Source organism: Balaenoptera borealis (assembly GCF_965194805.1).
Source record: "Balaenoptera borealis genome assembly, chromosome: 9".
Taxonomy (NCBI): domain Eukaryota; kingdom Metazoa; phylum Chordata; class Mammalia; order Artiodactyla; family Balaenopteridae; genus Balaenoptera; species Balaenoptera borealis.
Window position 1 is genome coordinate 6,294,036 of NC_138873.1, and position 26,663 is coordinate 6,320,698.

Consider the following 26,663-nt stretch of genomic DNA (forward strand, 5'->3'; position numbering starts at 1 on the left):
AACCAAGAGAAGAGTTTTATTTTTAAGTAAGATTTTGCCACCTCTTACAGTTATAGCAATGCATCCTGGTCTCGTCATCAGTAAAGACTAGCTCAGTGTGTCAAGGAGGATATTCATCAAGCTTTTCTGGCTGCTTGACAGCGAGACTTCAAAATTAAAGGGTGACTACAGAGCTTCAGAGAGACTGTTTACAAGATTATAACTAGATGGCATCCAAACCACCAGGTGGTTTGGACAGGTGATCAAACCACGGGTCATTGCCTGTAAAGTCAGGCAAACTGGGTGTAAAAAGGACTGTTCTGAAATGAGATTCTTCAATCAGTTTGCAGTCTGGTTAGCAAAATGCAGACCTTTCTGCCAAGGACAGTGCACCTGCAAATGGTGACTACAGCCATTGGGAAGAGGCCATTCTGTCCACTGGGAGTCCAGAAGGGCTAGTTCATTGTCCTCAGTTTTTTTCAGCCTTACTCATATATTCAGTGATGACCATCAACGGCATCATCCTCAAATCTGAAGCCTATTATGTAGAATAAACAATAATTTCAATAGTGTTACTACTATTAAAATAAGACATTTTCTTAATGCTGACACAAACATGGCTGTTGTAATGTAGCCTTCCCTACATGATGCAGTGAAATGAAGATTTATAACCGATTTATATTTAACCTTTAAGCAACATTCATTTAGCATTGCCAAATAACAGAAGCTGGGAAACATTTCGTTTTAGAACCCCGTTGCCGTAAAAACAGTCGTCAACCTGCATGTCATTTTAGTGGGTCTGGAAGAACATTCCCCTTTGCGTTATCATAGAGATTAAGTTATTTGAGGGTCAGTGTATTGTGACGGTGTCTTCTGCAAGCTAAAGGATTTTCTCCTATCACAGTGTTAGTCTCAAGTCTAGTTGCTTGACTTCCTCCACATCCTTGCCATTATTTATTCACTGACACAGGGAGAATGCAGTGAAATGTAGTCTCCACCCTCAAAAATCTGAAGTGTAATAAAGTTGATAAAAATATCTATGGGAAATGGTGAGATAGAAAGTGATTTAAGTATCCAGAGAAAAATGTAAATAAAATGTAATGGGAATATAGGGGCAGAGGATTTACATTTGATGGATGAATCATTAAGTCTTCTTGGAGGAGGTGGTAGTACATCTGGGCCCCAAAAGAATGGGGGGAGAGGAGAACCAGGGCATGTAGAAATAGAGAGAAATGATGCATTTTTATATGTTTTTAGGGGCAAAGGGGAAGAAATAGAAGTGAATATTTACTGTGTACTTGTTCAGTTCAGGTTAGGACTGAACTGTTAGGACTTTTACAATCTTCTCTCTCCCTAAAAATAAAAAGGTGTACAGTTTACAAAAGGTAATATTGTGACCCCCCCCTCAAATATAAGATGAACACATGTAAAAATTTTTATTTAATTCATTAATTAATGAGGGACATAATAAAATATTACAACCAGTTCAAAGAGCACTTTAGAAATCAGGGGTCCATCTATTTACCTATCTATATGTCTATAGAAATGTCCAACAGACCATACATATTTGAGGTTATCTGTTTCTCAGAACAAAAATTATTTGCATATCTACTGGACAAAAATTGATCAATGACAAGTAACTTTACTAAGTCTGGGACCTTCAATCAATATGAAACAATGAATGCATCCCCCATGTGGCCACAACTGGCTATTTACATTTAAGTAAATAAATGTACATAACATTAAAAATATTGGCTTCTCAGTTGCACCAGCCACACTTCCTGTGCTCAGTCACCACATGTAGGGCAGCAACTGCCCCAGTGGACAGCACAGGTAGAATGCTTCCAACGTTGCAGAAGGTTCTATTGTACAGCACTGCTCCAGAAAGCCTTTGGATGGCTTTTCCCTCCATGATATCGAAAGGATTTGCTGCCCACATTTTTTGCCTCATTTCCAACTTTCAGACAACTATTCTGATAGAGGTGGGAAAGGGTGTGTCTTGTGAGGGCCCAGTTTAGCTTGAAGTAGAGAGGAGTAGGGGAAGTTGAGGATAGTGTAGTCAAGTTTCATGCAAACAATGGAGGGGCTAAGTTTATTAAGCAAAGGTATTTAAATCTCATCCAAGAGGCAATGTGGAGACATTTAAGGAGAATGGTATGATCAAAGATTTACTTTAGGAAAATTAATATGAAAGCAATTTGGAGAATTGATAGGTTCTGGAGAGTATACAGGCAGGATGACCTACTAGGAAATTACTTAAGTCCAGAGGAGAAGAGGGGAAAGAAAGGAGAGGGAAACTCACAAGGACGGTAGATGACACATCTGCATTTAGACACACCTGACGTATTGTTATTACCTGGTGCACATGATGACATTGTATATTTACCTACATTTCAAAAGGCAGAGAAAATAGTTTCTTGTATGAATAACTATTTTAGAAAATGTTGGTGTCAGAGAATCATATAAGAAGTCTCAAGGAGTTGGTTGAACTGTACTGTGAGTGAAACTGGTGCTGCTTTAAAAAGATTTTATCTGTGCTTATGATTCTTGGTGAAATTTCATTTATAATAATAGAATGAAAACACTAAAACAAGTTTTTATGACATAATTTTCTTGGGTATTTCTAATATATAGAATTAATTGTAAATCAAGATGTTTAATTTCTGGCCATTGGTATGCAGATGTAATTTAGGTATCGAGGGCTTTTATACAAAAGGAAGAAATGATCATGAAGTTCAGAGATGTTAAGAATGTAGAGGGAGGGGCACACACTAATGTGGGCAAGTCAGCCATCAGTGACCAGATCAGGGGGAATAGTAGAGCCCCAAAACTAAACGTTTGAGGGAAATAAAAAGATTTCATCAAGTAATTTAATATGTTTCTTTCGTGCCCCTCCTATGAACCAGTCACTAGGCTAAGTACTATTGATTCCTTAGTGGCTTGCCAAGCTCTAAGATACAAAGATGAGAAAGGTAGGATCCTCATCATTAGAAAACTGGATTCCACAAGCGAGTAGACATATACTTAACATAAAGCTAATTACAAATGTACAAGCCAAATGAAGCAAGTGCTGAAGCTGTGAGGGAGGAACATGCACTCCGCCTATTGTGGGTGGACGGCGAAGCAAGGCTTCTCAAGGACTTGGTAACGTTTGACACTTGATACAGACTTTAAAGGTGACTGGGACTTCCTCCTGAAGGGAGTTGGTCCCAGGCCAAAGGCAGTTGTGGAGGCTGCGGATGCGCGGTGTGGAGATCACAAGTGTTTTGGTTCCGATACTTGAGAGGACGGTGTAATTAAGTTTGGATAGCTTGGCTGGGAGAAAAAATCATGAGGGGCTATGATAAAGAATTTCAGCTATGAATAGCAATTTTTGTGATTATTTTTAGTACCTGAATAGAGTACAAATTCTAGGACTAACATTTTCGATAATGCTTAGTAATTTTAAATATTTCTATAGAAAATAATAGGAATATATTTTGTAGCAAGATACAAAGTGTAAATGATTTTTTTTGCAAAGATAGAACCAATACTTGAATAAAAAGTCACTTGCCTGACGCTGTTTGGCTTCCAACCTGGGGACCCTGGATGGTACATCCTTACCCTCTGGTAACAATGCTGCTGTAGGTGAACAAAGGCTAGTACCATCCTTTGCTTTGTTTTGTTTAAGTAGGTGGCACAGTGTGTTTTTAAAGAGAATTTTCTTACCAGTTTGGGAGTTTCTCGCTCGGGAAGAGAAGAAGATAGAGGAAGGGAGGATTCTTGGGAGGCTCTTGGATACTAAAAAGGGCCTGAGTCAGCACAGGACCCTTGGAAGGAGATGAGAGAAAAACTTTGGAAGCATTTCTTGTGTTGCCTCCTGAGATTTAGTGGGGGATTGGAAGACACAGCTGAGAAGAGGCAAACCAAGTCTCTGCCTTGGCTGCCTAGGGGAACCAAGATTCGGCGAATCAAGCCAGGTGACACCTAGGATACCCAAGGTACCAGGGTTCCAGACAGTAAAGCTAAAACACATTGTGAATAGAGCTGGAAGTCACAGACTCTGCGTTTTGAATTGTCTCCACCTCTGAACCTGCCTTCTCTTAGTTAATAGGCTATTTGTTTCATCCACACCCTTTTTAAGGGGTTTCTGAGGCTTCTCCTGGGACCTTGACTTCCATGAAGTATATGTGTGCTGTGATCCCTGAGACCTGAAGGAAGCTCTAATCAGAGATGTTAAGGGCTGTCTGGGAGGGTGCTGCCTAACAGCACGGATCCAGGCAGATGTCTTCTTCTGTCTCCGAGGATGTGTGAGAAGATGCACCTGGACAGAATGCAGAATCGTGGGAATGTGCAGCTGGATCATTTCAGAAGTTGAAAATCAAAGAACTTGCAAGATAAAAGGCTCTATATTAGAAGTGTATATTTTTATCCCCACTCTTTGGGTTTATTCTTCACTATTCTCAGAATAATAGGATTCTTCCCTGCTGTGTACACAGTTGTTAGATACCCCTTAGCCTGTGTGAATCCACATAAGAGTTATTCTTAGACTGTAAAACTGTTAAGGTGAAGATTGTCTTGGTTATGTTTTATGACTGTCTCACATGTTACTAGAATGTCAAGCACATAGTGGTATTTTTGGTTTTTTATTTGTTGTTAATGTCATTGATGGAAGGATTCTTGATAGGTTCGTAATATTCTTTTGTTTCCTTATAACCTACATTCTGCTTCCTTTTCACTATTCTTCCCCTCCCCCAAGCAACCTGGCTTCTTAGGCAGACAAGATTTAAATAAGTTTAGAAAGCTAGATCTTTCCTAGGAAATTATACATTTATTTCTTCATTTTCTCTATAGATGGCTAATAAGTAATTTTTTTTCTCTTCTAAGTTTAGTTTTTCTTTTACAGAGGCGGTGAGAAGCATGGGCTGGCTTCTGTAGCATTCTGAAAGCAAGATTTTTTTCTTCTCTGGGATGAGGCAGGGCCAGAAGGTAGCACAGCCATTACTGTAACCTGTGGCACAAGCCAAGTGACCCTCCTGTACTTTTACAATATTGAGTTAAAATTAGTTAAACTAATCTCACTAGTTTCTCAAGTATTTGATCAATGAATAGGAGTAGTATCTCCATGGAGGACACTATTCTAGGTCGAAAGTGGGGATGGGTAATAGAAGTGAAACTACTTTACATAAACCCTGCCCTTAGGTTCTGATTTAAACATATGAAGCCACTACAGAAGATGAGGTGCTTCCATGTGATACAGGAAGCTTGTAGGAGAGAGGTGGCCCCTGAGCTGGGCCGTATTACCAGGACTTAGATGGGTCCTCAGAGGCCCTTTCAGTTGGGAACCCATGAAGTAGACTGTTGTGGTCCTAGGGTCCTAGAGTAGCTGTGAAGAGTGTTTTGGCCAGAGTGATTTTAATGTGTACTTTTAGAAGCCTACATAATGCACAGTATTATCAGCCTTGATCAAGAGAAGACAATAATTTTGTAGTTTTCCCTCAGCATGATGACATCATCTTACATTTCTAACTAATTACCATGTCCCTGAAGAAAACTAATTTTTCTAATATTTTAAGGAATAGTAGAGACTTTATGAATCTCAATTGCCACCAAAGACTTTTTGAAATCAGTACTGGGAAAGATCGGATTTACTAACGTTACATACTTTGTCTTATCATGTGGTACGGGCAAAATAGGATATGTATAACATTGGGATTTGTAAGAGGATATTTAATGGTAGTAGTGAAGATTGGAAATATTATACTTAAATGAAATAATTATATCAAACTGCTGATATTGGCTATTGTAAATGAAATAAGATCCAGAATGTGGGAGTGGGGAGGGTCATACCTTGCTTGTTATTCTCTAATTGATGCCATTCCTCTGAGGGTTCATTTTCTTTACAGGTTTCACTAACACTTAGAACATTTAAAATCAGGAGATTTTAAAATCATTTTTTAAATATCAAGAAAGGTATCCCTTCTATAAAAATAAATAAGAAATTCTATTGATTCTAATGTGTTATGCCATAGACTACCATTTGCTATAACTTACAATTTTAGAATATGTGCTACCTCTGAAAAATGAGATTTACCTTTCTTTATTGATAATTGCTGTACCTGCATATTCTTGCTGAATGCCAGTGCTGTAAAATATTAATGGAAATTTCCATGAAACCTTTAGTGCTGATTGAATGAGGGAAGTGGGGTGGTGAGACTGATGCTGAAGCAGTCAGTGATTGCTGGCAACGGTGCTTAATTGCCAACCTGTGTTCAAGTGCCACTTTTTACAGCCATTGAATCAATCCCTCCAGTATTTAGTAATAATTAGCACCCTGGTCAAGGTTATTATCATGTGGTCGAGGAGAAAGCATAGGCTTTGTAATCAGGAACACTTATATTCAAATCTCTGACCACCCCATGGCTGTCTTGGGGATGGCACTCAATCTCTTTGAACTTGTGTTTCCTCATTTATAAAGTGGTGATGAGCATGCTTATCTTTCAAAGAAGAATAAGCGCTAACATAAGCAAGTCTGCCGTTCAGGTGACATTTTGGAATCCATTTTGAATCTCCTTCAGTAGCATTTTACAAACCATGCAATAAATAACAGTTTTTATTTTGGAAATACTTTATTTCTTTTTAAGTGCATTAGCCGGCTTGAAAATATTATCCACTAGATGGGATCCATATCACTGTTTACTATTGTCATTCCTAATTTTTCTACAATCCACCTGTATTGCTTGCATAATAATAGTGATTCATGGAAAAATGTGACTCTAGTAACTTTAAATCAGTTTAAAGACTTTCTATTATGGTTTATATTCCATAATATTATTAAATATTTCATTGTAAAGGACTTGGTTGGTTTTGAAGCAGTTTTAAAAAGAACTATACCTCAGATATTTCTAAATATTTAGAGGTAGGTTTATGATGGAGATAGTGTATAAGAATCAACATTTATAAAAGCAGGAAAATGGTCACCTAAGGAAGCAGGAAGATGAAGTGCTCACAGGTATAAGTACCTGGGAATAACTCGAGTTCCATATTTTTTGACAACAAATAAGAAGAGCTAATGTGTATCAGACACTGTGCTGAGTGCTGCACCTGTATTATTCTTTTTAAGATTCTCACAAAAGCCTCAGAGTTAGGTCCTATTATCATCTCCATTTTGCAGATAAGAAAACAGCATTTAGGGTCAATTGATTTGCCGAAGGTGACAAGGCAAGGCTTGGGCTGGACCTAGATGGACACGTCCTGGGCTATAGAGATTATATCCCGAGGAAATTGTACACAGTCATCTGCAGCATCAATTGTTTCTTCCATCTAAATATGAGTTATGAACGTTCACTCAACATTTTGAAGAGCTGAGACTTTTCTAGCATACACCTAACCATCCCCTGCCTGAGTCCATTTCTGGGAAGAATAAGTGACTAGATTTACCCCAGTTGGCTTCAAACCTGGTTATTTATTTAAACCTACTCCTTAAATTATGCTTCACTCTACATTTTTGTCTTGGTAGCGGAGGTTTGGTTATTACTTTTAAAATGAATAATGATGAATAATGAAAAAATATGCTGGCAACAACAACAACAAAAACGAGGCAAAGGCATTAGCTTTAATCAGCAGTTTTGGCCTCACCAGATGAAACTATGTTGCAGATACATTAATTTAAAAAACCCTAGCACAAAAATTGAGAATTAAGTTATAACTTTAAGGGTAGAGTCTCCTTAGAGATTGCTAAACATGTTTTCAAAGTGCATACACTGGGTGGATGGTTATATAATTGGAAGTTGTTTATAATACAACATTACCTTGGTTACTCTGCAGGAGGTAAAATGAGGCATGTTAAAAGCATGTGCTAATGATTAGTGATGTTGAACATCCTTTCATATATTTGTTGGCAATCTGTATGTTTTCTTTGGAGAAATGTCTATTTAGGTCTTCTGCCCATTTTTGGATTGGACTGTTTGTTTTTTTGATATTGAGCTGCTTGTATATTTTGGAAATTAATCCTTTGTCAGTTGCTTCGTTTGCAAATATTTTCTCCCATTCTGAGGGTTGTCTTTTCATCTTGTTTATGGTTTCCTTTGCTGTGCAAATCAAAACCACAATGAGGTATCACCTCACACAGGTCAGAATGGCCATCATCGAAATATCTACAAACAATAAATACTGGAGAGGGTGTGGAGAAAAGGGAACCCTCTTGCACTGTTGGTGGGAATGTAAATTGATACAGCCACTCTGGAGAACAGTATGGAGGTTCCTTAAAAAACTAAAACTAGAACTACCATATGACCCAGCAATCCCACTACTGGGTGTATACCCTGGGAAAACCATAATTCAAAAAGAGACATGTACCACAATGTTCATTGCAGCTCTATTTACAATAGCCAGGACATGGAAGCAACCTAAGTGTCCGTTGATGAATGGATAAAGAAGATGTGGCACATATATACAATGGAATATTACTCAGCCATAAAGAGAAACGAAATTGAGTTGTTTGTAGTGAGGTGGATGGACCTAGAGTCTGTCATACAGAGTGAAGTAAGTCAGAAAGAGAAAAACAAATACCATATGCTAACACATATATATGGAATCTAAAAAAAAAATGGTTCTGATGAACTTAGGGTCAGGACAGGAATAAAGATGCAGACGTAGAGAATGGACTTGAGGACATGGGGAAGGGGAAGGGGAAGCTGGGACGAAGTGAGAGAGTAGCATTGACATATATACACTACCAAATGTAAAATAGATAGCTAGTGGGAAGCAGCTGCATAGCCCCGGGAGATTAGCTCAGTGCTTTGTGACCACCTAGAGGGCTGGGATAGGGAAGGTGGGAGGGAGACGCAAGAGGGAGGGGACATGGGGATATATGTATACATATAGCTGATTCACCTTGTTATACAGCAGAAAGTAACACAGCATTGTAAATCAATTATACTCCAATAAAGACGTTAAAAAAAAATAAAATAAAAGCATGGACTGGTGTAGCTGGATTCAGTGAGTGTAGTAACCCGTTGTATAAGGATTGAAATAAAAGTGTTTATGTGTAATAACTGTCCTCCTTTAAAGTAGTTCCACTTATAAATTTTCATAATGCAATTTTTTTCACTTATACTAATTTCTACCTGAACTTTTTAAGTATTCTTTTTTGTTTTATTTATCATACTAGTCATTTGTGATCTTAAGATGATATTTAAGGTAATATTTTAAGATAATATTATATTTAAAATATGATATGCTAATATTTTGAAGGATATGTGAAGTTAATCCAGTAATTTTGGCTGGTGGAAGGATGTTCTAAATATTTGGTAATCATGACTACATTCTATTTAATATGAATTTTGATCTCATACTATCATACCTGCTACAACTTTCAGATCATTTAAAATATGGGACAATTTATTGACCTGGCAAATATTTATTGAATGTTTACTAAGTTCAAGGAACTGCCCTAGTCATTTGGAACATATGAAAAAGGGTGCAGTGTTGCATACGGGGGGGTTGTAACAATAGGAAAGGTGGAACAAGTACATAGTGAATGTGGGGCGAAATTCTTTTTCCAGTTTACGTTAGGTTGGAGTGGACACGATCTCCATGTTTTTAATGATCCAAAGCAGGTTTCATACAGAAGAGATGATTCCAGGAGTATGCATTGAATGGATTTCATGTGGAACTGCCTTAGACTAATTAATTCAATACGCATTGTTCCAACTAGAACTAATGGATACTATCAGGCCGATATAAGGAAAAATGGGTTGTGCAGAGATGAGCTTGCTGGCCTTCAGAGATGGTATTGATTTTGTTCATTCAATGTATATTTATTTTTTTCGTGAGTCATATATTTCAGCAAATGTTGTTGACCACAGGCTGAAGGACCACCATCCAGAAATACAAAAGCAAGAATTCTGGTAAATGCTGGAGGAGAAGATTCTCTGTGCCGTAGTTCCTTATCACAGGGTCAAGGTCGCAAGTTCAGAAACTCTGGCCATGGGTCTGTTCCATAGTGGGCTCGTAGGAATCAAACAGGACTGATGTTACTCCCTCAGCAGCTAGGGGAAGGGGTAAACTGAGGGAACATGGCCAGTTAGAGCTGATCAGTGGAGCTACGTGGTGCAGACAGTGATAACATCCTCAGCATTTAAAATACAGAACTGAGCTATAGTCAGAAGGAGGCAGGAGGGCAAAAGATGAGAATACTAAGTGCCAGGCTGGGCGGTGGGGAGGAGGTGGATGAAGGCTGTGAAAGATGCTTCATTCCAGGGACTCCTTATTAGATGCTGGTTTTCTGATGTTAGAAGAAGTCTACTGCTTAAAGGTGACAAGACTAAGCTGTATCCTTTCCTACTCTTAGATGTAATTATTTAGGGAAATGTCTTTGACTTTCAGGGAAATCAAGGGAAGAATTTTTATAGGAAGTGCCATTCCAACTGGACCTTTAATATATGGGTCAGATCTCAAAGATGGTGGTGGCAGTGGAGATGGTTGGAGGGTGAGCAGTAGCCCGGTTGGTGTCGGGAATGGGACGTGGTGGGGGAAGGGGTGGAGAGAAGCCCTGCTCTACCTCTTGACACTAGAAAGTACCCAGGTCTCCACCCATCTCTGTCCTCCCTCACAGTGCCTCAAGTTCAAACCTTCCCCCTTCCCCTTCTCTCCAGCCAACATTGTTTGCATATCAGTACACTTAACAGCCGGCTACTGGACTTCTCAGTGGGACAGAAGAATCTTCTTAGTATTGTTAACTGTGTGTCTGACAAGGCAGGAAGAGAGGAGACAAGACACATCATTTTTATTTATTCTCTTCCGTGCTGTCCAATTTAGTAGCTTCTACCCACATATGGCTGTGCTAATATAAATTACTTAATTTTTTTTTTTAAAAAGAGTCATTTCTTAGTAGTTCCTAGCCAAATTCTCAATAGGCCCTTGTAGCTAATGGCTACTGTATGGGAGAATGCAGATGGAGGACATTTCCATGGCCACAGAAAGTTCTCTTGGGCAGCTTGTTCTACTTAATATTTTAATAACTCATATGTGATACAATAATTTTAAATCAGTTGTGTTCCTGTTGCTTTGTAGTGTATTGATACTGAACATTATTTTACCTAGGTATAAAATATGTTAAATCTCACTGTCTTCTCCCCTAGAAAACAAATTATCCAGGCAATTAAACTCTTGATTCTCTGACAAACAGTGATGGAAACTTTCGAGGTGAATGAAGAGTTTTCATCAGAGTCAGAATGAGTTTTCTTAAGTATTCATTTATCTTATTAAAACAACGTCTTCAGGCCGTAAGCCCATTATCTAAAATACATTAAAAATGGAAACTGTGCACGTTATGCTCGTTTTTCAAAAAGACAACGCAAATAGTATATTCTTTTTGAATAGGGGCTTTACTCGATAAGTGGTGAATATTGTTAATGCTTTTGGCAATTTTTTGGACCAAGACAACAAGAAAAGAGAATGAGAGAAAAGAAAAGACTTGAGAAAGGATTATGTTAATCAGACAAAGTGGGAGAGAAAACCTAAAGATAATGATAAAATGATAAAGCTAAGGAAGACTTATGGATGCTTTCAAGGGACGTAAGAACTCACACTTTAACAGGGCCCTGCACACTAACTGTGCTTTTTAACTTCTATCCAGGAAAAAAAAAATGAACGTCTGAATGAAATGAATACACTGTAAAATCATTACATTGTAGACTAACCCTTCTGGTTCATGATAAAATAATTATGTAAGTTTATTGATGGCTTGGGGTGGAGGGGAGAACTTAATTGTAAGCAGGATCTTCAGCAGGATGTCTAATAAATCTGTGTTTATAAACTTTAGCAGTTGGGCTTGCTGTAGATGAAGCCCTACACAGTGGGTTGTATCCTTCCTCCAAATTTTTTTCCAAATTGTTTCTGAGAAATACATTTACACAAGATGCTCCATAAAAGGAAGACTTCTGAAGTCTGATAAAGTTAGGGACGTGCTATGCTCCATACTTCCTGTCTTCACGGAGTCTGCAAAGTCCTGCAGCGAGAGCACGTGCTTAACTTGGCATCACCTAAAATGTTCTGACTACACAGATGTAGAGAACAAATGTTTGGACACCAAGGGGGGGAAGTGGCAGGGGGGTGGTTGTGGTGTGATGAATTGGGAGATTGGGATTGACATATATACACTAATATGTGTAAAATGGATAACTAATAAGAACCTGCTGTATAAAAAAATAAATTTAATTAAATTTAAAATAATAAAATAAAATAAAATGGTCTGACTAAAGATTCCCCGATATTTTGGCTTGACACCTTTCAACAGCTTGCAAGCCACTGTAGTGTTCTGTAAGGTATACTTAAAATATCCCCATCAGACCATGAATAGAAGAGCTGAAACAATCAAATCACTCAAAAACTCTTGTTTTAGGTGAAAAAGTTCTTCTTTTTAGGGTGTTGGAGGATTTAGGGGTGAAGTAGCATCATGTCTGCAACTTAATTAAAAATCATTCAGCCAAAAAAGTATATATGTGTATATATGTAAATGTACACAGACACACACAGAGGGTGCACACAAAATATGGCAAAATGTTCACAATCAGTGAATTACAGGGAAGGTTATCATTTGTAAGATTTTTGAAATATTTCTCTAGGTTTGAAAACTTATTATATAAAAAAAGGGAAATCTGTAACACAAACACAAGCTGCTTTGATTATTTTGGGCAGTGAAGGGGTTGCAATATGGAAGAGTTGATTAGGAGAGAAAAATAATTTTAAGATCCAAACAGAAGTTTAAGAATGGGAAGATTCATATTATTGACTGGAGACAGCTATATACATAGAGAAAAGTTTTGGGGGTCATTCTTCCCATTGCCTTGCTTGTTCCTTTAGGAGTTACGGCTCCGTTTTTAAGAGTCTGTACCTTAGACCCTTCCATCAGGCTAATGGGAACATTGCCCAGAAGATGGTCAGGATGTTGTTTGTGCTTATTCCTGTCCTGTGCACTCCAGACCTCAGCATGGCACAGAGAAGCTTGCCAACTTGAAATAGTGTGATGTAGCCAACGAGGTGGGGAAGGCTTCCTGAAAAGGGGCTCCCAAGATTTGCTGGAAGCCCCAACTGCTTGACCAAGTAGAGCCAACAGCTTGAAATGTGCTGTAGCCAAGACTGGCCTGACCTTGATCTTCCTTAGACTGGCTATTAATCCCCAGCTTGCGCTGGCTCTGGGAAGCACTATGTAATAGATTGCATGTCATCTTGTATGCTTCTAGGGCAAGGGCATGGGCATGCAGTATTTTCTGACTAACTTCTCAAGGACTTTAGTGAAGATTGTGGCACACAGAGGTGGGTATCCCAATCTTCATATTCTGCCTGGCTCTATCATTAGCTGAAACAATATTGCCAACGTTGCTGTTGCCCTAAAGGAGAGAGAAAAGTCATTTAGTTTCCTGCAGTTTCTGAGATGCTTCGTTTACTATTAAGTCGTTGCTAATATGCTCTTTCAACAATGCTAGTGTCTCTGCAACCCCGACTCCCCTTTGTAAGCGTTTCTTTTTCCAGTCTTTCTCTTCCTCCCCCCTCTTTTTTTGTTTAACCTTTACAACAGGTTATAAAAATTGTGAATTGGCTTTGTTCATATTGCTGATACAAGTTTTAATGATAAAGGCTCCTACCTTCTTCACTAAGCTTGTCATGGTACACATTAAAATTGTCAGAGTTCTTGTGATCTTCTGTCAGTTGTGATGGTATTTCTATAGCTTTAATATATGGTTCTATCTGTTGCATTTATGATATACATAAAACCTTAAGAATATATTTTATCTAATTATTATATTTGCTAATAACAATGTGATATTTATAGACTTGAATATCTTGCACATTAAAGCACTAAAGCTGCAAAAAAGTGTCAGAAAATCATAGTTTCTTATCAATACAAATATATATTTATAATTCATCTTCCTTTTCACACTGAAACTAAATATTAATCTCTGGAAATTAATAATTACAAATATATTGCCAGTAAATAATAAAATTATAAAACTTGATGTCTTTATTGTGCTTTACATTTTACAAAGTATTGTCACCTATAGTGTTAGTAAAGATGGCTAAACAAATGACACTTAAATATGTCTACAGAGGCACTTTTTGTAAATTAGTAAAGCAAATGGAGCTACATACGACTTGAGGATCTTTTTTGTTTTCTCATTATTTTTTTACTAATTGTTTTCAATAAACCATATGCATTTGAAAGTCTGAAAGTTTTTGCTCATAATGATCAAACGCACTTACTAAATATTATTTCTAAATGTTCTTGATGATACTAGTAAAATTTTAAACAAATCTTTATGCCGTGACCTTTCATGTTAGCCCCACCCATTAAGAAGTAAAGTAAGGATTAAAAGAACTATTTGATAATTTTAGAAATTTGGAAGTTAGTTGTTTCACTGGTAAGTGTATCTGAATAAAGTTAGTTCTTTGTAGATGTAGAAGTGTGGAACAGTTCAAAAATATTCCCCTAATTTTTTCCTGTATGGTGACAGGAATAATATTTTCCTGTATGGTGACATTTGAGAAAAATGATCAGAGATGTTTAACTATCTATTTTTTTTTGTGCAGCTTTTGCTCTTGAAAATGTATTATTTGAATGGCATTTGTCTAGGTAGAGGATGCTCATGAAATGCAAAGAACCCATTTCTGCACACAATTGCTGAGTCTGCTAAGCCGCTCAGGGCTGTTTTATTTTATGTGTGACTCTGTGTTGGAAAGTTTCATTGGAAACTCAGCAAACTGTGATCATTATCATTCATATCATGAGAAAAGGGGTAGTTTGTACCTATAGATAAGATTTTAAGAGAAAAAATCTGGAGCCTTCAAAACTGGGTACAGACACATGAAATAAATTCAGGAGCAGTGGTCCCTAAATTTCCAATGCTCTTAGATTCTTGTCCTTTTAAAAATTTCAACAGCAAAGTGTGCGTTTAATTTCCCTGTGTTGCAAATACCCTTGGCCAGCTCTTCCGGCGGCAGGCTGCTACTTTGCTGAATAAGTCACAGGGCTGTTGGCAAGAAGAAGAAAAGATTGTCCCTCTTTTGAGCATAAAACTAGATTTTCTATTGGGGTTGGCCAAAAGGTTTGTTTGGTTTTTTCCGTAAGGTGGCTCTAGTAGTACTTAGTTGTCTTTAACTTAATTCGAATTGTTAGATTGTATGTGACAGCTGTCAAATCAGCGTGCATTTAAAAAAAGATTTATGAAAATTGGCAAAGTTTTGTGTAGCCATTTTAGTATTGAAGATGGAAGAAAAAAGCAACATTTTTGGCATATTATGCTTTTTTTATTTCAAGAAAGGTAAAAACGCAACTGAAATGCAAAAAAAGATTTGTGCAGTATATGGAGAAGGTGCTGTGTGACTGATTGAACGTGCCAAAAGTGGTTTGCGAAGTTCCGTGCTGGAGATTTCTTACTGGACGATGCTCCACGGTTGGTTAGATCAGTTGAAGTTTATAGCAATCAAATTGAGACATTAATTGAGAACAGTCAACATTATACCACGCGGGAGATAGCCGACAGACTCAAAATATCCAAATCAAGCATTGAAAATCATTTGCACCAGCTTGATTATGTTAATCGCTTTGATGTTTGGGTTCCACATAAGTTAAGCAAAAAAAACCTTCTTGACCATATTTCCGCATGCGATTCTCTACTTAAACGTAATGAAAATGTTCCGTTTTTCAAACAAATTGTGATGGGCGATGAAAAGTGGATACTGTACAATAATATGGAATGGAAGAGATTGTGGGGCAAGTGAAATGAACCACCACCAACCACGCCAAAGGCCGGTCTTCATCCAAAGAATGATGTTGTGTATGTTGTGTATATAGTGGGATTGGAAGGGAGTCCTCTATTATGAGCTCCTTCCAGAACCCAAACGATTAATTCCAACAAGTACTGCTCCAATTTACACCAACTGAAAGCAGCACTCGACGAAAAGCGTCCAGAATTATTCAACAGAAAACACATAATCTTCCATCAGGATAACACAAGACCGCATGTTTCTTTGATGACCAGGCAAAAACTGTAACAGCGTGGCTGGGAAGTTCTGATTCATCCACCGTATACACCAGGCATTCCACCTTTGGATTTCCATTTATTTAGGTCTTTACAAAATTCTCTTAATGGAAAAAATTTCAATTCCCTGGAAGACTATAAAAGGCACCTGGAGCAGTTCTTTGCTCAAAAAGATAAAAAGTTTTGGGAAGTTGGAATTATGAAGTTGCCTGAAAAATGGCAGAAGGTAGTGGAACAAAAGGGTGAATACATTGTTCAATAAAGTTCTTGGTGAAAATGAAAAATGTGTCTTTTATTTTTACTTAAAAACCTAAGGCACTTTTTGGCCAACGTAATAAATTAAATTGTTGTATCTTCATTATAATATTTATCCCAGTAATGTTTCAAAATGTTCCTGAGGTGTTAGTTTTAAAATTTGTCTAAATTTGGATTCAGCATTGATTGGCTACTTCCTCTGCTTTCCTTTTTTCCCAGCAGGTAGACCAACCTACAGCAGCTTTTATGTCTACTGCAAAGGCCCCTGTCAAGGAGTGCAGCCAGGAAAGCTCAGGGTGCGGTGCGGCACCTGCCAACAAGCGACGCTCACCTTGGCCCAGGTAAGGAGATGTGGCGTGAGCAGCCTGCCCTGAAAAATGAATGTGTATTTCCAGAGTTGCCTTTCGGGGTTTCTAAGCAGATATCACCCATTACTGAAAAACTGACTTCTATGTGGTTGTAATGGTTAATGGTATCTGAAGTTTCATTTAAAAATATGCTGCTCTGTAAATTTCAGGTACTACGGGGCCATTGGCCCCATTTCTTTAATCCAGGCCTATTGAAAGGGAATATAGAGGCTGATTTTATATCAAAAAGAGGTTGGGGGTGTCTTTTAGAAGCTGCCAAGAAGGATCCTTCTAAGATCCTGGAAATGTTTCATATCTCGATCTGTGTGATAGGAACATGGGTGTATGCATATGTCAAAATTTTTTGGACTCTTCATTTAAGGTTGGTGCACTTGAGGTAAGGGACCCTCAATAAAAAAAAATGAAAAGGAAAGTTGTGGATCAAGGACCAGTAGGCATATAAAACAGGGTTGGAAAGCACGATGTGTTGCAGCCTCTGCTTGTTTTGTGCAGTCCACAACCTGAGAATGTTTTTTATATTTTTAAGTGGTTGGGAAACATCAGAAGAGTAGTATTGTGTGACTCGTGAACAGGACATGAAATTAAAATTCCAGTGTCGTGATAAAGTTCTGTCAGAACACAGCCCCGTCCACATCTGTGCACGTTGTCTGTACCTTTCTTGTGCCCTAGATCAGAGTTGACTGGATGGCCTACAACCGGACATGTTTACTCTCTGGCCCTTTAGAGAAAAGGTTTGCCAACTGGCCCCTGATATAAAACATAGGCACAGTAATTCATGGCTTTAGCGTGATAGTTGTGTAGGATTTGGCTAAATGTGATGTGGGTGCCAATGTGCGTAGGGGAGCAGAGGGCATTCTGGTCAGCTCAGTGCTGAGAGCACAGCCCAGGAGGTGCAGAAGGACAAAGACTTTTACAGGTGATTAGGGGCTGAAGTGTAGGGCAGCACCCCCGTGAGCACATCGGGCCCCAGTGATGGCTAGAGCATTTAGATTTTATTCTGCAGGCAAAGGGGAACAAAGGCAAAGCGTCACAAACAAAGACCGTGTATAAAATGATGTTTTAAGACTATCTCTTGGTGCTGTAACAGTTTGTCACTGGGATTGAGGCTGGTGACAGATCGAAGGCAAAGAGGTTAATTAATCGTCTATTTATAGGGCTCACAGGTGAGGAGCTGTGGGCCCAGAAAGGGGGAGATGGGGGGGACTGGCAGACTGAAGGTAAGGGAGCACTGTCAAAGAACCTGAAGGATGTAGCGAGTCAAGGGGAGAGCGTGGATCTCTGACTCAAGCCTGGGGAAATGGCGGAATTGCTCAAAAATGTAATTCAGATATCATTAAACTTCTGTCCTACATTCTATGCAATTGTCTGTCTATATTCCAAGAGTCTGTAAGCCTCATAAGATCAGATAACTTGTCGGTTTGGGTCCCTGTCTTATTTCCAACATGGTGTGTTGCCCGTAGCGGATGGCATCTGCATTTGAACTTTCACACATTGATTCAATAGATCCACAAAGTTTAGAAATTCTATTTGGCATTTTATAATCATATTAATCATAGTAAGTATGATTGTCTTGCCACAATTTACTGACTTCCTTCCTTACATTTATATTCTGGTACTTGTATTTTTCTCTAATTCTCACCACAGACCTGAAAAGTAGATATCATTATCCAATGTTTTTAATAAAGAGACTCCACAAAGTTAAGTAATGAGTTCAAAGTTACATGGTTAACAAATGTTGGTGCCAGAAGTGAAAAGTCTTTTCTGTGTTTCTCCAAAGCCCTGGCCCTTTTTTAGGATAGATTGCTTGCTATACAAATCTGCTAATAAATGTTCTATTATTCAGCTACTTCCCTTGTATTTAAAATATCGTTCAAAAATGCTCTTAGAAAAAATACTCTTAAGGATTAAGAAAATAGAATCAAAGATGATTTGAAGATTATTTATTTAATCCAGAGTTTCCGTACAGTTACTAGATGTAGCATAACTGGTACCCAACAAATAAATAGACCAGGCATTTCGTTTTTTTATTAATAACAAAAGATACACACTCAGTAATACCTTCAAACAATATCTCTGTGAGCAGCTGACTAATCACACTGGCAGTTGGTCTGCAAGTTTAGTCTTGGAAATGATGGAGCAGGTGCGGGACTTTGCTAAGAGGAAGGGTTTCTAAGCAGAGAATAGAAAACTGTTAGGTTTCATTTGCCCAAAATTTATAAAGATCTACAACGTACACAATTTCCTCTGGTCAGGAAAAAAAGGAAAAAAGAAACAGGATCATGCGTAGCTGACTAGTTATAGGGAACAGATTGTGGCTTACCTGAGCTTCTGCAAGGAGCTTTTTATTCACAAAGAGGAAAATTGGAAACTACTTAGCCACCTGGTTTATTTTTCTAAATCATAATTTTATTTTTTCTGGTTAGAAGAAATCTGTCTGCAATAAGCCCCATGCCCTTCATGAGTCTTAATAGTAACCTCCTAATTATTTTTTGCTGTCGTTGGGGATTTATTCATAATTCCAACATTTCCTCAACACTATTTAAGTTTTACATGCGAGAGAATGAGCTGCCTCTCATATGTAATGCTCTAAGGTTGAATTGTTGAAATGTTTCATATTTAATGTGAAACTCGTAATAAATTGGCAAGAAAGAAGGACAACCATTTCTGTCACAGTGTTAAGGATGGGGAAACTGAGGTCTGAAGTTTCGGCCTGACCTTGAGGGTAAGTTGAGAATTCGCTTACAGAAAACACCAGGTTTTCTTCTGTCTCCAAGTCAAATGATCTTCTTTAATTCATGGTGACCTTGACCAGGGTTTCCATTAACTGAAATAGCCTTTAGAAAAATGAACACTCACTGGAAAACATCGAACAACAACTGATTGGAAAAACACGGCAGGCAGCCAGTTTTCAATTGCCTATTCAAAGATGGTCCACGTAGGTCCACACAGAAATGACACGGGGTTGACCACAGAGGGAGGTGGCTTTATCCATGCGTATACATTTCTGATTGCCTTCCTGAATAATAAAATGAATGATTTAAAATAACCTATGTCATCACTGTTTCCCTCATTAGTGTGGAAAATCAAATGATGTGTAAATCATATGCTCAGAGCCTTTTTTTTTTTTTTTAATTCAGAAAAGTGGGCAGAAAAAATAAGGTTTTCCAAGATGTGTAGACTATATACTGTTTTTAGAATAACTAGAAATTAAAGAAGGAATTCATATTGGAAAAAGAAACAGCACTGAGAGACTTAAAGATTCTTTTCCCTCTCCCTTTCTCCTGGAATTCTGCCAAATTCAAGGTTAGAATGTCAATAGGCATGGTTCCTTCTACTGTCTGTCCTGTTGTTAAGTTATAAGTGTGTGGGGTGAAGAGTGAGCCTTCTGGTAAGGAAGAAAGCTCTTAGCTCAAGCTCTCAAAGATTTCCCAGCACCAACGTATATAAACACAAGACTACCAGAGACTGTGTGACCTGTTAAAAAATTTGCCTGGGCTGGTGAAATTTAGGTAGATGTGATGTTGATGATGAGGATTCTGTCCCAGGGAATCACCTTAAGAGGGTTCCTCCTCCTGAGCCCTGCAGGCTTCTGCTCCCTGAGTCCCAGCAGTGTTCTCTCCTACGCTGGGATGAGATGTCCTGTCCCTTCTCCCATCACGCTCCAGCCGTTGCCCACAGTCTAGATGGGTTGTACCTCCTGTGGAAAACAGAGCTTCTGTGATAGGAAGAAACTACTTTTTCTAAAAGGAAACAGGCTTAAAATATGGTAAGGATGTTTATGAGTAAAATCATTTACTGACTCTAAAAATAATTACAAGATAGAAAGGATGTAGAAGTGAGATGAGAGAACACACAGAACATAGTATTCTGCCTTGGAATACTGTATGGGGCTCTGAATTGCCTGGGAACAAAGACCTGGAGAGAATGGCCTCTGTGGTCCTTTTGTCCATCAGATGTTCTGGATTTGAATTCTCGTTCTGTGACTTACTGGCTGTGTGACTTGGGGCAAGTTGCTTAACTTCTTTGTCTCAGTTTCCTTGTCATCAATTGGAAGTAAACATTTCATTAAAGTTGTGAGGGTTAAATGACTTAACTCATTAAAGCATTTAGAACAGTGCCTGGCACATAATAAACATCTAGAAACCATTAGCTCTTATTGTCATTTCTTCAAGTGAAGAAAACTTTTGATTTTCTACCAAAAACACATTGAAGCAACTGCTGAACTCACATTGTAAACTTACACCTCTAGGACACTTCAGTTCTGATTAAGTTACAAATTGTTAATCCCTCCAGCACAAACTCTAGGTAACCTGAATTATCCGCTATTAACATCTTTTTGTTTGCACCCAGTTTATTAGTCTTAAAATGAATCAGAAGCCAGGAGATTACTGCAGCCACGAACTGTGGATGATTTTTTTCCCCCTACAATCACTGTAATTACTTTATCTCGAAAAGAACTTTATCTTTGCCACTCTAATAAGATACTCTGCCGCGGAATAGCATTAAAGCTAAAAGGTTTCTGATGAGAAATGGTGAAATAAATAGAGTAAGATGTACAAATGCCTGACATGATGGATTTTATTTAAAATTGGTTTATAGATTAAGAACAATTTATGTGAGGAAATTTATTAAGAAATATACTCTAAATGTATAACTGTTCCTAAACTTAATATTTGTTAGAGATTAATTGTTGACCAGGAGTCTGCTTACTTCCCTTAATATCAAAACCTACTCTTACGTACATAATAAAGTCACATATGTAATAAAATCATAGATGAGAGAAAAGGAGAATGGACAGAATGGCCCCTTGGACTTGGCTTGAGCCCCATGGTTCAGGGGAGAGTGAGAGCAAAGAGTGGACAAAAGAGGTTTTTCATCAGAGCCTGTGTGAGAATCAGGGCAAAAGCCAGAGCCAGGCAGGCTTGGGGACGAGAACGGAGCCCAGCATCATTCTGGCACCAGGAAGATGCTGGGTAGGACTGCCAGATGAGCACACAAATATACAGGGTGGTCACCTAAATTTGATTTCAGATAGACAATGAATATTTTGTTTATGTATAAGTATGTCCCAAACATTGCATGGAACATAAGTATATTAATTTTTTAAATCTGAGATTCAAATTGGTGCCTCATTCTTCATCTGGCTGTGCCCCTCCCTCTGTGCCGGGCCATCTGTGTAATGACTGTTGGTGCTGACCCCAGGGAGGCCCCTCAGTTGGCTCTTGGTCAAGCTGCGGAGGCAAGCAGCAGCTGGAGGAAGAGATGAACAGCAAGAATGTCAAACAGAACAGCCGGAGCCAGCAAACTCGGTGGTGGCCACGTGTGGGGAGCACTCACCTGGGGGTTCTAGGAATAAGTGGGGGCCTCTGAGGGGTAATGCCAACATCCTTGAGTGAGAGTAATCAGCCAGCAGTCATTCGAGTCACAGTTATAGATGGAAGTGTTTGTTTCTGAAGAACTACAGACAGTTATTAGTAAACCAAGGGAACTTCTCATTAGAAAAACAAACAAACAAAAACAATAAATATGTTCTTGTGGATTGGAAAACAGTTCATTTTTGCTATATTACAATGATATAAACATTTAATAAAGAGTTTACAAACAAAAAGTGAAAAAATATAAAGTTGCCTATTGAAATAGATAAAGCGCTATATATATGTATAAAACTGTGTATGAAATAAGTAAAATGCTATCCAGCTGAGCTGCAGGCAACTTTAGCCAACAGCTAGTCACTGTGTTATGTTCACTATTCACTATGTTGTTATTTCAACTGTAGAAATTCCTATATTGAGAACCTTTATCATATGCTTAATATTTCCGGACTAAAATTTTCTTTGGTCATATGTTATTAGTTGGAGTGATTTCAATAAATTGAAGCCTGTATAAATGTTGGTCAGTGTTGGTAACACATTGACATTTCAATCAGGCTAATAATTTTCAGTTGGACTCCAGTGGCGGAAGCCTTTCACTGCTTCTTTTTTGGTGACCCTCTGTACTATTTTAGTAGCTGACTTTTTTTAAATAATGATTTTACTTTACAAATCTTTAAGAAAGAGGAAAAAGAAAATAATCTTGCAGATGCATATCCCCAGAGCATATTTTTAGAACACCCAGTAGCATCAGAAGTCCCTGGAAAGATGGGCACTTACCAGGCATGTACCCTGCTCATGCTGTAGTGTCTCACTGTTTGTCCTTTGATACCCAGCCTTACTCCTGACCTATGATGCTAGTGTGAAAATCTCAAAACTGTGGGCAGGAAATTTAAATCATGCCCTTCTGAAATGTATGCATATATATTTTTAAAAGTGGGTTGAATTCTTTATTTCCTTATTCCCAAAGAACTTTGATTTATTGTGTGTATATGTATTTGTGTGTATATAAATATATATATTTATATATATCATGAGGAATGAGTATTATTAATAGCTATTATTGAATGTTTACCAGAAACCAAGATCTAAGCTCAGCACTTTAAATATCCCATTTAATTGTTATGTTGTTTGAATAGTGTTCTAAGTTTCATATATATGTATTGTTATGGCAGTGAGGTGCATATTGTTATTTACTTCATATGGAAAATACGATAACGTTTTCCAAAGTCTGTCAGTCAATACTGACATGTGGTCATTATTCTATTTAATTGGAATTTGGTTGTGCTACATAGAATTTTATTCATTGTTCAGAATGATAGCGTTAAAACAATTACAAGAGAAGTATTTATTGGGACTACATAGGACATTTGACAAAAATCACAGCCTAAATACATTTATAAAACATAAAGGAAAAGATAAGATTTTTTAAAGAAAGTCTATTATATACTTTATTATTTCATTTTAAGTTGTAGTTAAATGTATCATGTTTTAAAACAGGGTTACTTTGTTTATTGGTTAACAGTTCTGTTCACCGGCAGTGATAGAACACTCTTTCATCAGCGGCTTACTCCATAAGGACTTAAGTGTTTTCTTAAGCATTGACTGGGTTGTTTGTACCTTTACCATCCACCATGCTTCATGTCACAGAACCAGGTATCGTGGTACTGAGTCTGCAGGCAGGGCAGGACAACGGGGAACAGCCATGCCTGTCTCATTTATTTGTAAAAGGAAAGAATAATGTTAATAATTTTTAGAAGCCTCTTTTCAGTCTTCCCCTTACATCACATTGTTTATAACTTGGTCATAGACCCGCTAATAACTACAAAGGAAGCCTGAAAAGCAAGTGTTTCCCAAAGGCAAACAGGATAGCCATAATTGGCTTAGGCCAGTTTATCGGAGGGTTTCGGTCCATTGCTTCTCCAATCAAAATCATAGTTCTGCAAATAAGGAGAGAAGATGAGATGGACATTGTATGGGCAAATGACTAATGGCTGCCGTATTTGTAAATGCATAATTATTTTAGATCACTTTCATGGACTCATCAATTTCTTTACTAAGTCTAAATTTTACTGTTATATACTCTACTTGTATCACTATGGCTACACAAGGGATTTGGCCAGCCTTAAACTTGTTTTTGTGTGTGAAATGCCACTGTTGTTTCAGTGGTTGTTTCTACACATAAATGTATCTCCCTGGTTTTCTACAGAATGATATTGATATATTATCCATTTGACCACTTAGAATCGTTATCAAGAATTGTGGAAAGAAAAAACAAGATCTTTAGGGCAGTGGGTTAATTTATTTGCTCTTTGCTTAAGAAGAAAATGGCCTAAAAACCTCACTGGGGAAAGATAAACAGAATTTAGTAGCTCTGTCGTACTCGATAGTAGATCCTTTGTCAGTGCTTTATAAAGAATGAGCATATTATCTAGCACTAATAAAATGTGAGGGGCAGAAGAGTCGCATTGAGAGACCTACAGAATTAGGCAAGATAGTGCAGATCAGGACTGTGCTATGTTTTTTCAGTAATTTTACAGAAGCATTGGTACTTATGCAGGCATGCCATCTTCCATCTGGGAATATCAAGCTACCTGCATAAATGTATCATTGAAGCCAGATGAGAAATGGAGAGGTTAATTGACTTCAGTTGGGTACACAGTGAGAAATGAGCCAAACTGAGAATTAAATCTGGGGAACCAGAGTTACATTCTAACTGAAACATCCATATTAAGTTACATTTGTTTTCTTACTACGTCAGAGAGAAAGTAGAGCCTTACTCTGCAGCCTTTTCTGGAAAAGAACCAAATTTATTAGACTACATTTCCTAAAGTGGGAATGGAGATTTGGGAAACAGATAAACAGTGAAACACAGGTGTTTTCCTTTAGTGAGGAGAAAAACAGAAGAGCATCGGTACACCTGGAAAATAGGAAATCATGAAATTACAGAGGAGGCTCTCGTGGATTATGACAGTCTTTCAGTGACTAGTTGGCTTTACTGACTTGTTGGAGGCATAATACTAATGAAATAAGAGTCCTCGGCATGAGTCCTGCAAGGGCCACTTGCCTCTCTGAGCCCCGTTATAACCCTGCAGTCACTTGTTAGTATGAGTAAACTAAGGGTTCTCCTAACTAGTTTCATGAACTGTATTTCTATCTAGTGTCAAAATGACCCAGAATTTTCTTTAAATCTTCAGTTGTGCTTTGGGAATTTCATATTAATTTAGAAAGCCATCCTAATAAACATCCACTGCCCTACTGCCTAGGAAATCACCTACAGTTAAAATAATCAGATACAGCCATCGTTTAAAGCTGGCATTATCATCTCATGGACAGATGAGCTTTTTCCTTCATACTCTGTTAAAAGTAAGTGAAAAACCTTGTTTTTTCTCTTTCTTACTGAATAGGATATCCTATTTAAAGTAGTTTGTGTAGAAGGTCAGTGTAAACAAATGTGATGTAATCTGTAAATTGTGTAATGTTGCCATAAAGTTAAGATTTAAGCTTTGAATAAACAGACATAGTAAAGATGGTATATGTGTGTGACCACAAAAATGAATGGAGTGTGACCAAAAAAATAAAGGACTCTGTTAATTGGGTACCCTTTACTCTACTCCATTTCTAGACTCAGTGCCTCAAGGCAGGGACTATAGCTTTTCCACCTTTGTGCTTTAGCATAGTGCCTGATGCATAGGAAATGTTTATACCTTTGTGGTGGAATAAATGAATAACTGAACAAATGGCATCGTAGTCACTGTTTGCCTTAACCTACCTGTAATCTTAGAATAGGAATGAACTTTGTAGTCATCCAATCTAAATTTCCTCCTGATAAAAAAACTTTCTCTTATAATACATACTTGGTGTTTGGTCATCTGTCTTCTGCTAGACGACCTTTAGTAATGGAGGAACAATTGCTTTTCCAGTTAGCTAGCTCTCTTCATTGTATGGCACTCTAATTGAAGAGAGTTATTTGACCTAAAATCTATCTTCACCCATAAATTGTAGCTCTGCTCACTGAAAATAAAACAAAATCCTAGGAATCTTCCATCTGTCAGCCCTTCATATGTTTAAAGCAGTTAAAATGATTCACTTCCTAGGTCTTCCTTTCTCTACTAAATTCATGGCTTTCAAATGTAAGAAAGGCAGAAAGTATCTCCTTGCCTCAGTGAAATTCACTTTTCTATGAACAGCTTCAGAGTCACAAGTGGTAGAGAAAGAATATGAAAGAAAAATCATTATTAGAATCGGGATGTATTGGGAAGCAAGACCAGCAACTACTGTTTGAACTTGGATAGACTTGTGTGGACAGGCTAAGTCTGATTCAAAATATTCTTGAGAAGAAGCCTGAACTGTAGAAAGGTCAAAGGGGGAATGCAGATAGGTACTTCTTCATGGAACAGTGATGATGTTAGGCTTGGAGAGTCAAGAGGTGTGGTTACAAATGACAGTTCAGAGGGAGCAAGTGTGGTAGCCACCGGTCAGGAGCTGAGAATACAGGATTGTTCGTGATGGGGCTTGTTGAGCACTTGAGCCTTGATGCCCAGTGGTAATTTTCATACAGCAGCTCCAGGCAGTTCCAGTACAAGCCTTTTGCAACTTAAACTGCACAACCCATCAAGCTGTATCTGAGCACCGGTACTTCCTTTTGCTGTTGATGCTTTTGTGTCTTT

The 26,663-nt window shown here is 38.0% G+C and overlaps 1 protein-coding gene across 18 annotated transcripts in view; it reads left to right on the forward strand.

Annotated features, from left to right (window-relative positions):
- Window positions 1-26,663, forward strand: part of PRKN (parkin RBR E3 ubiquitin protein ligase) — a 1,304,064-nt gene that overhangs the window by 465,073 nt on the left and 812,328 nt on the right. For 16 of the 18 annotated variants that reach the window (XR_014248121.1, XM_082404597.1, XM_082404598.1 and 13 more), the window contains one exon: window positions 16,476-16,597. Coding sequence is in view for 17 of the 18 variants with exons in the window: in XM_082404597.1 (XP_082260723.1) it covers window positions 16,476-16,597 (122 nt within the window). In the remaining variant the exon portion in view is untranslated. The remainder of the gene's footprint in view (window positions 1-16,475; window positions 16,598-26,663) is intronic. The other 2 variants (XM_082404595.1, XM_082404587.1) reach the window with 1 other exon arrangement.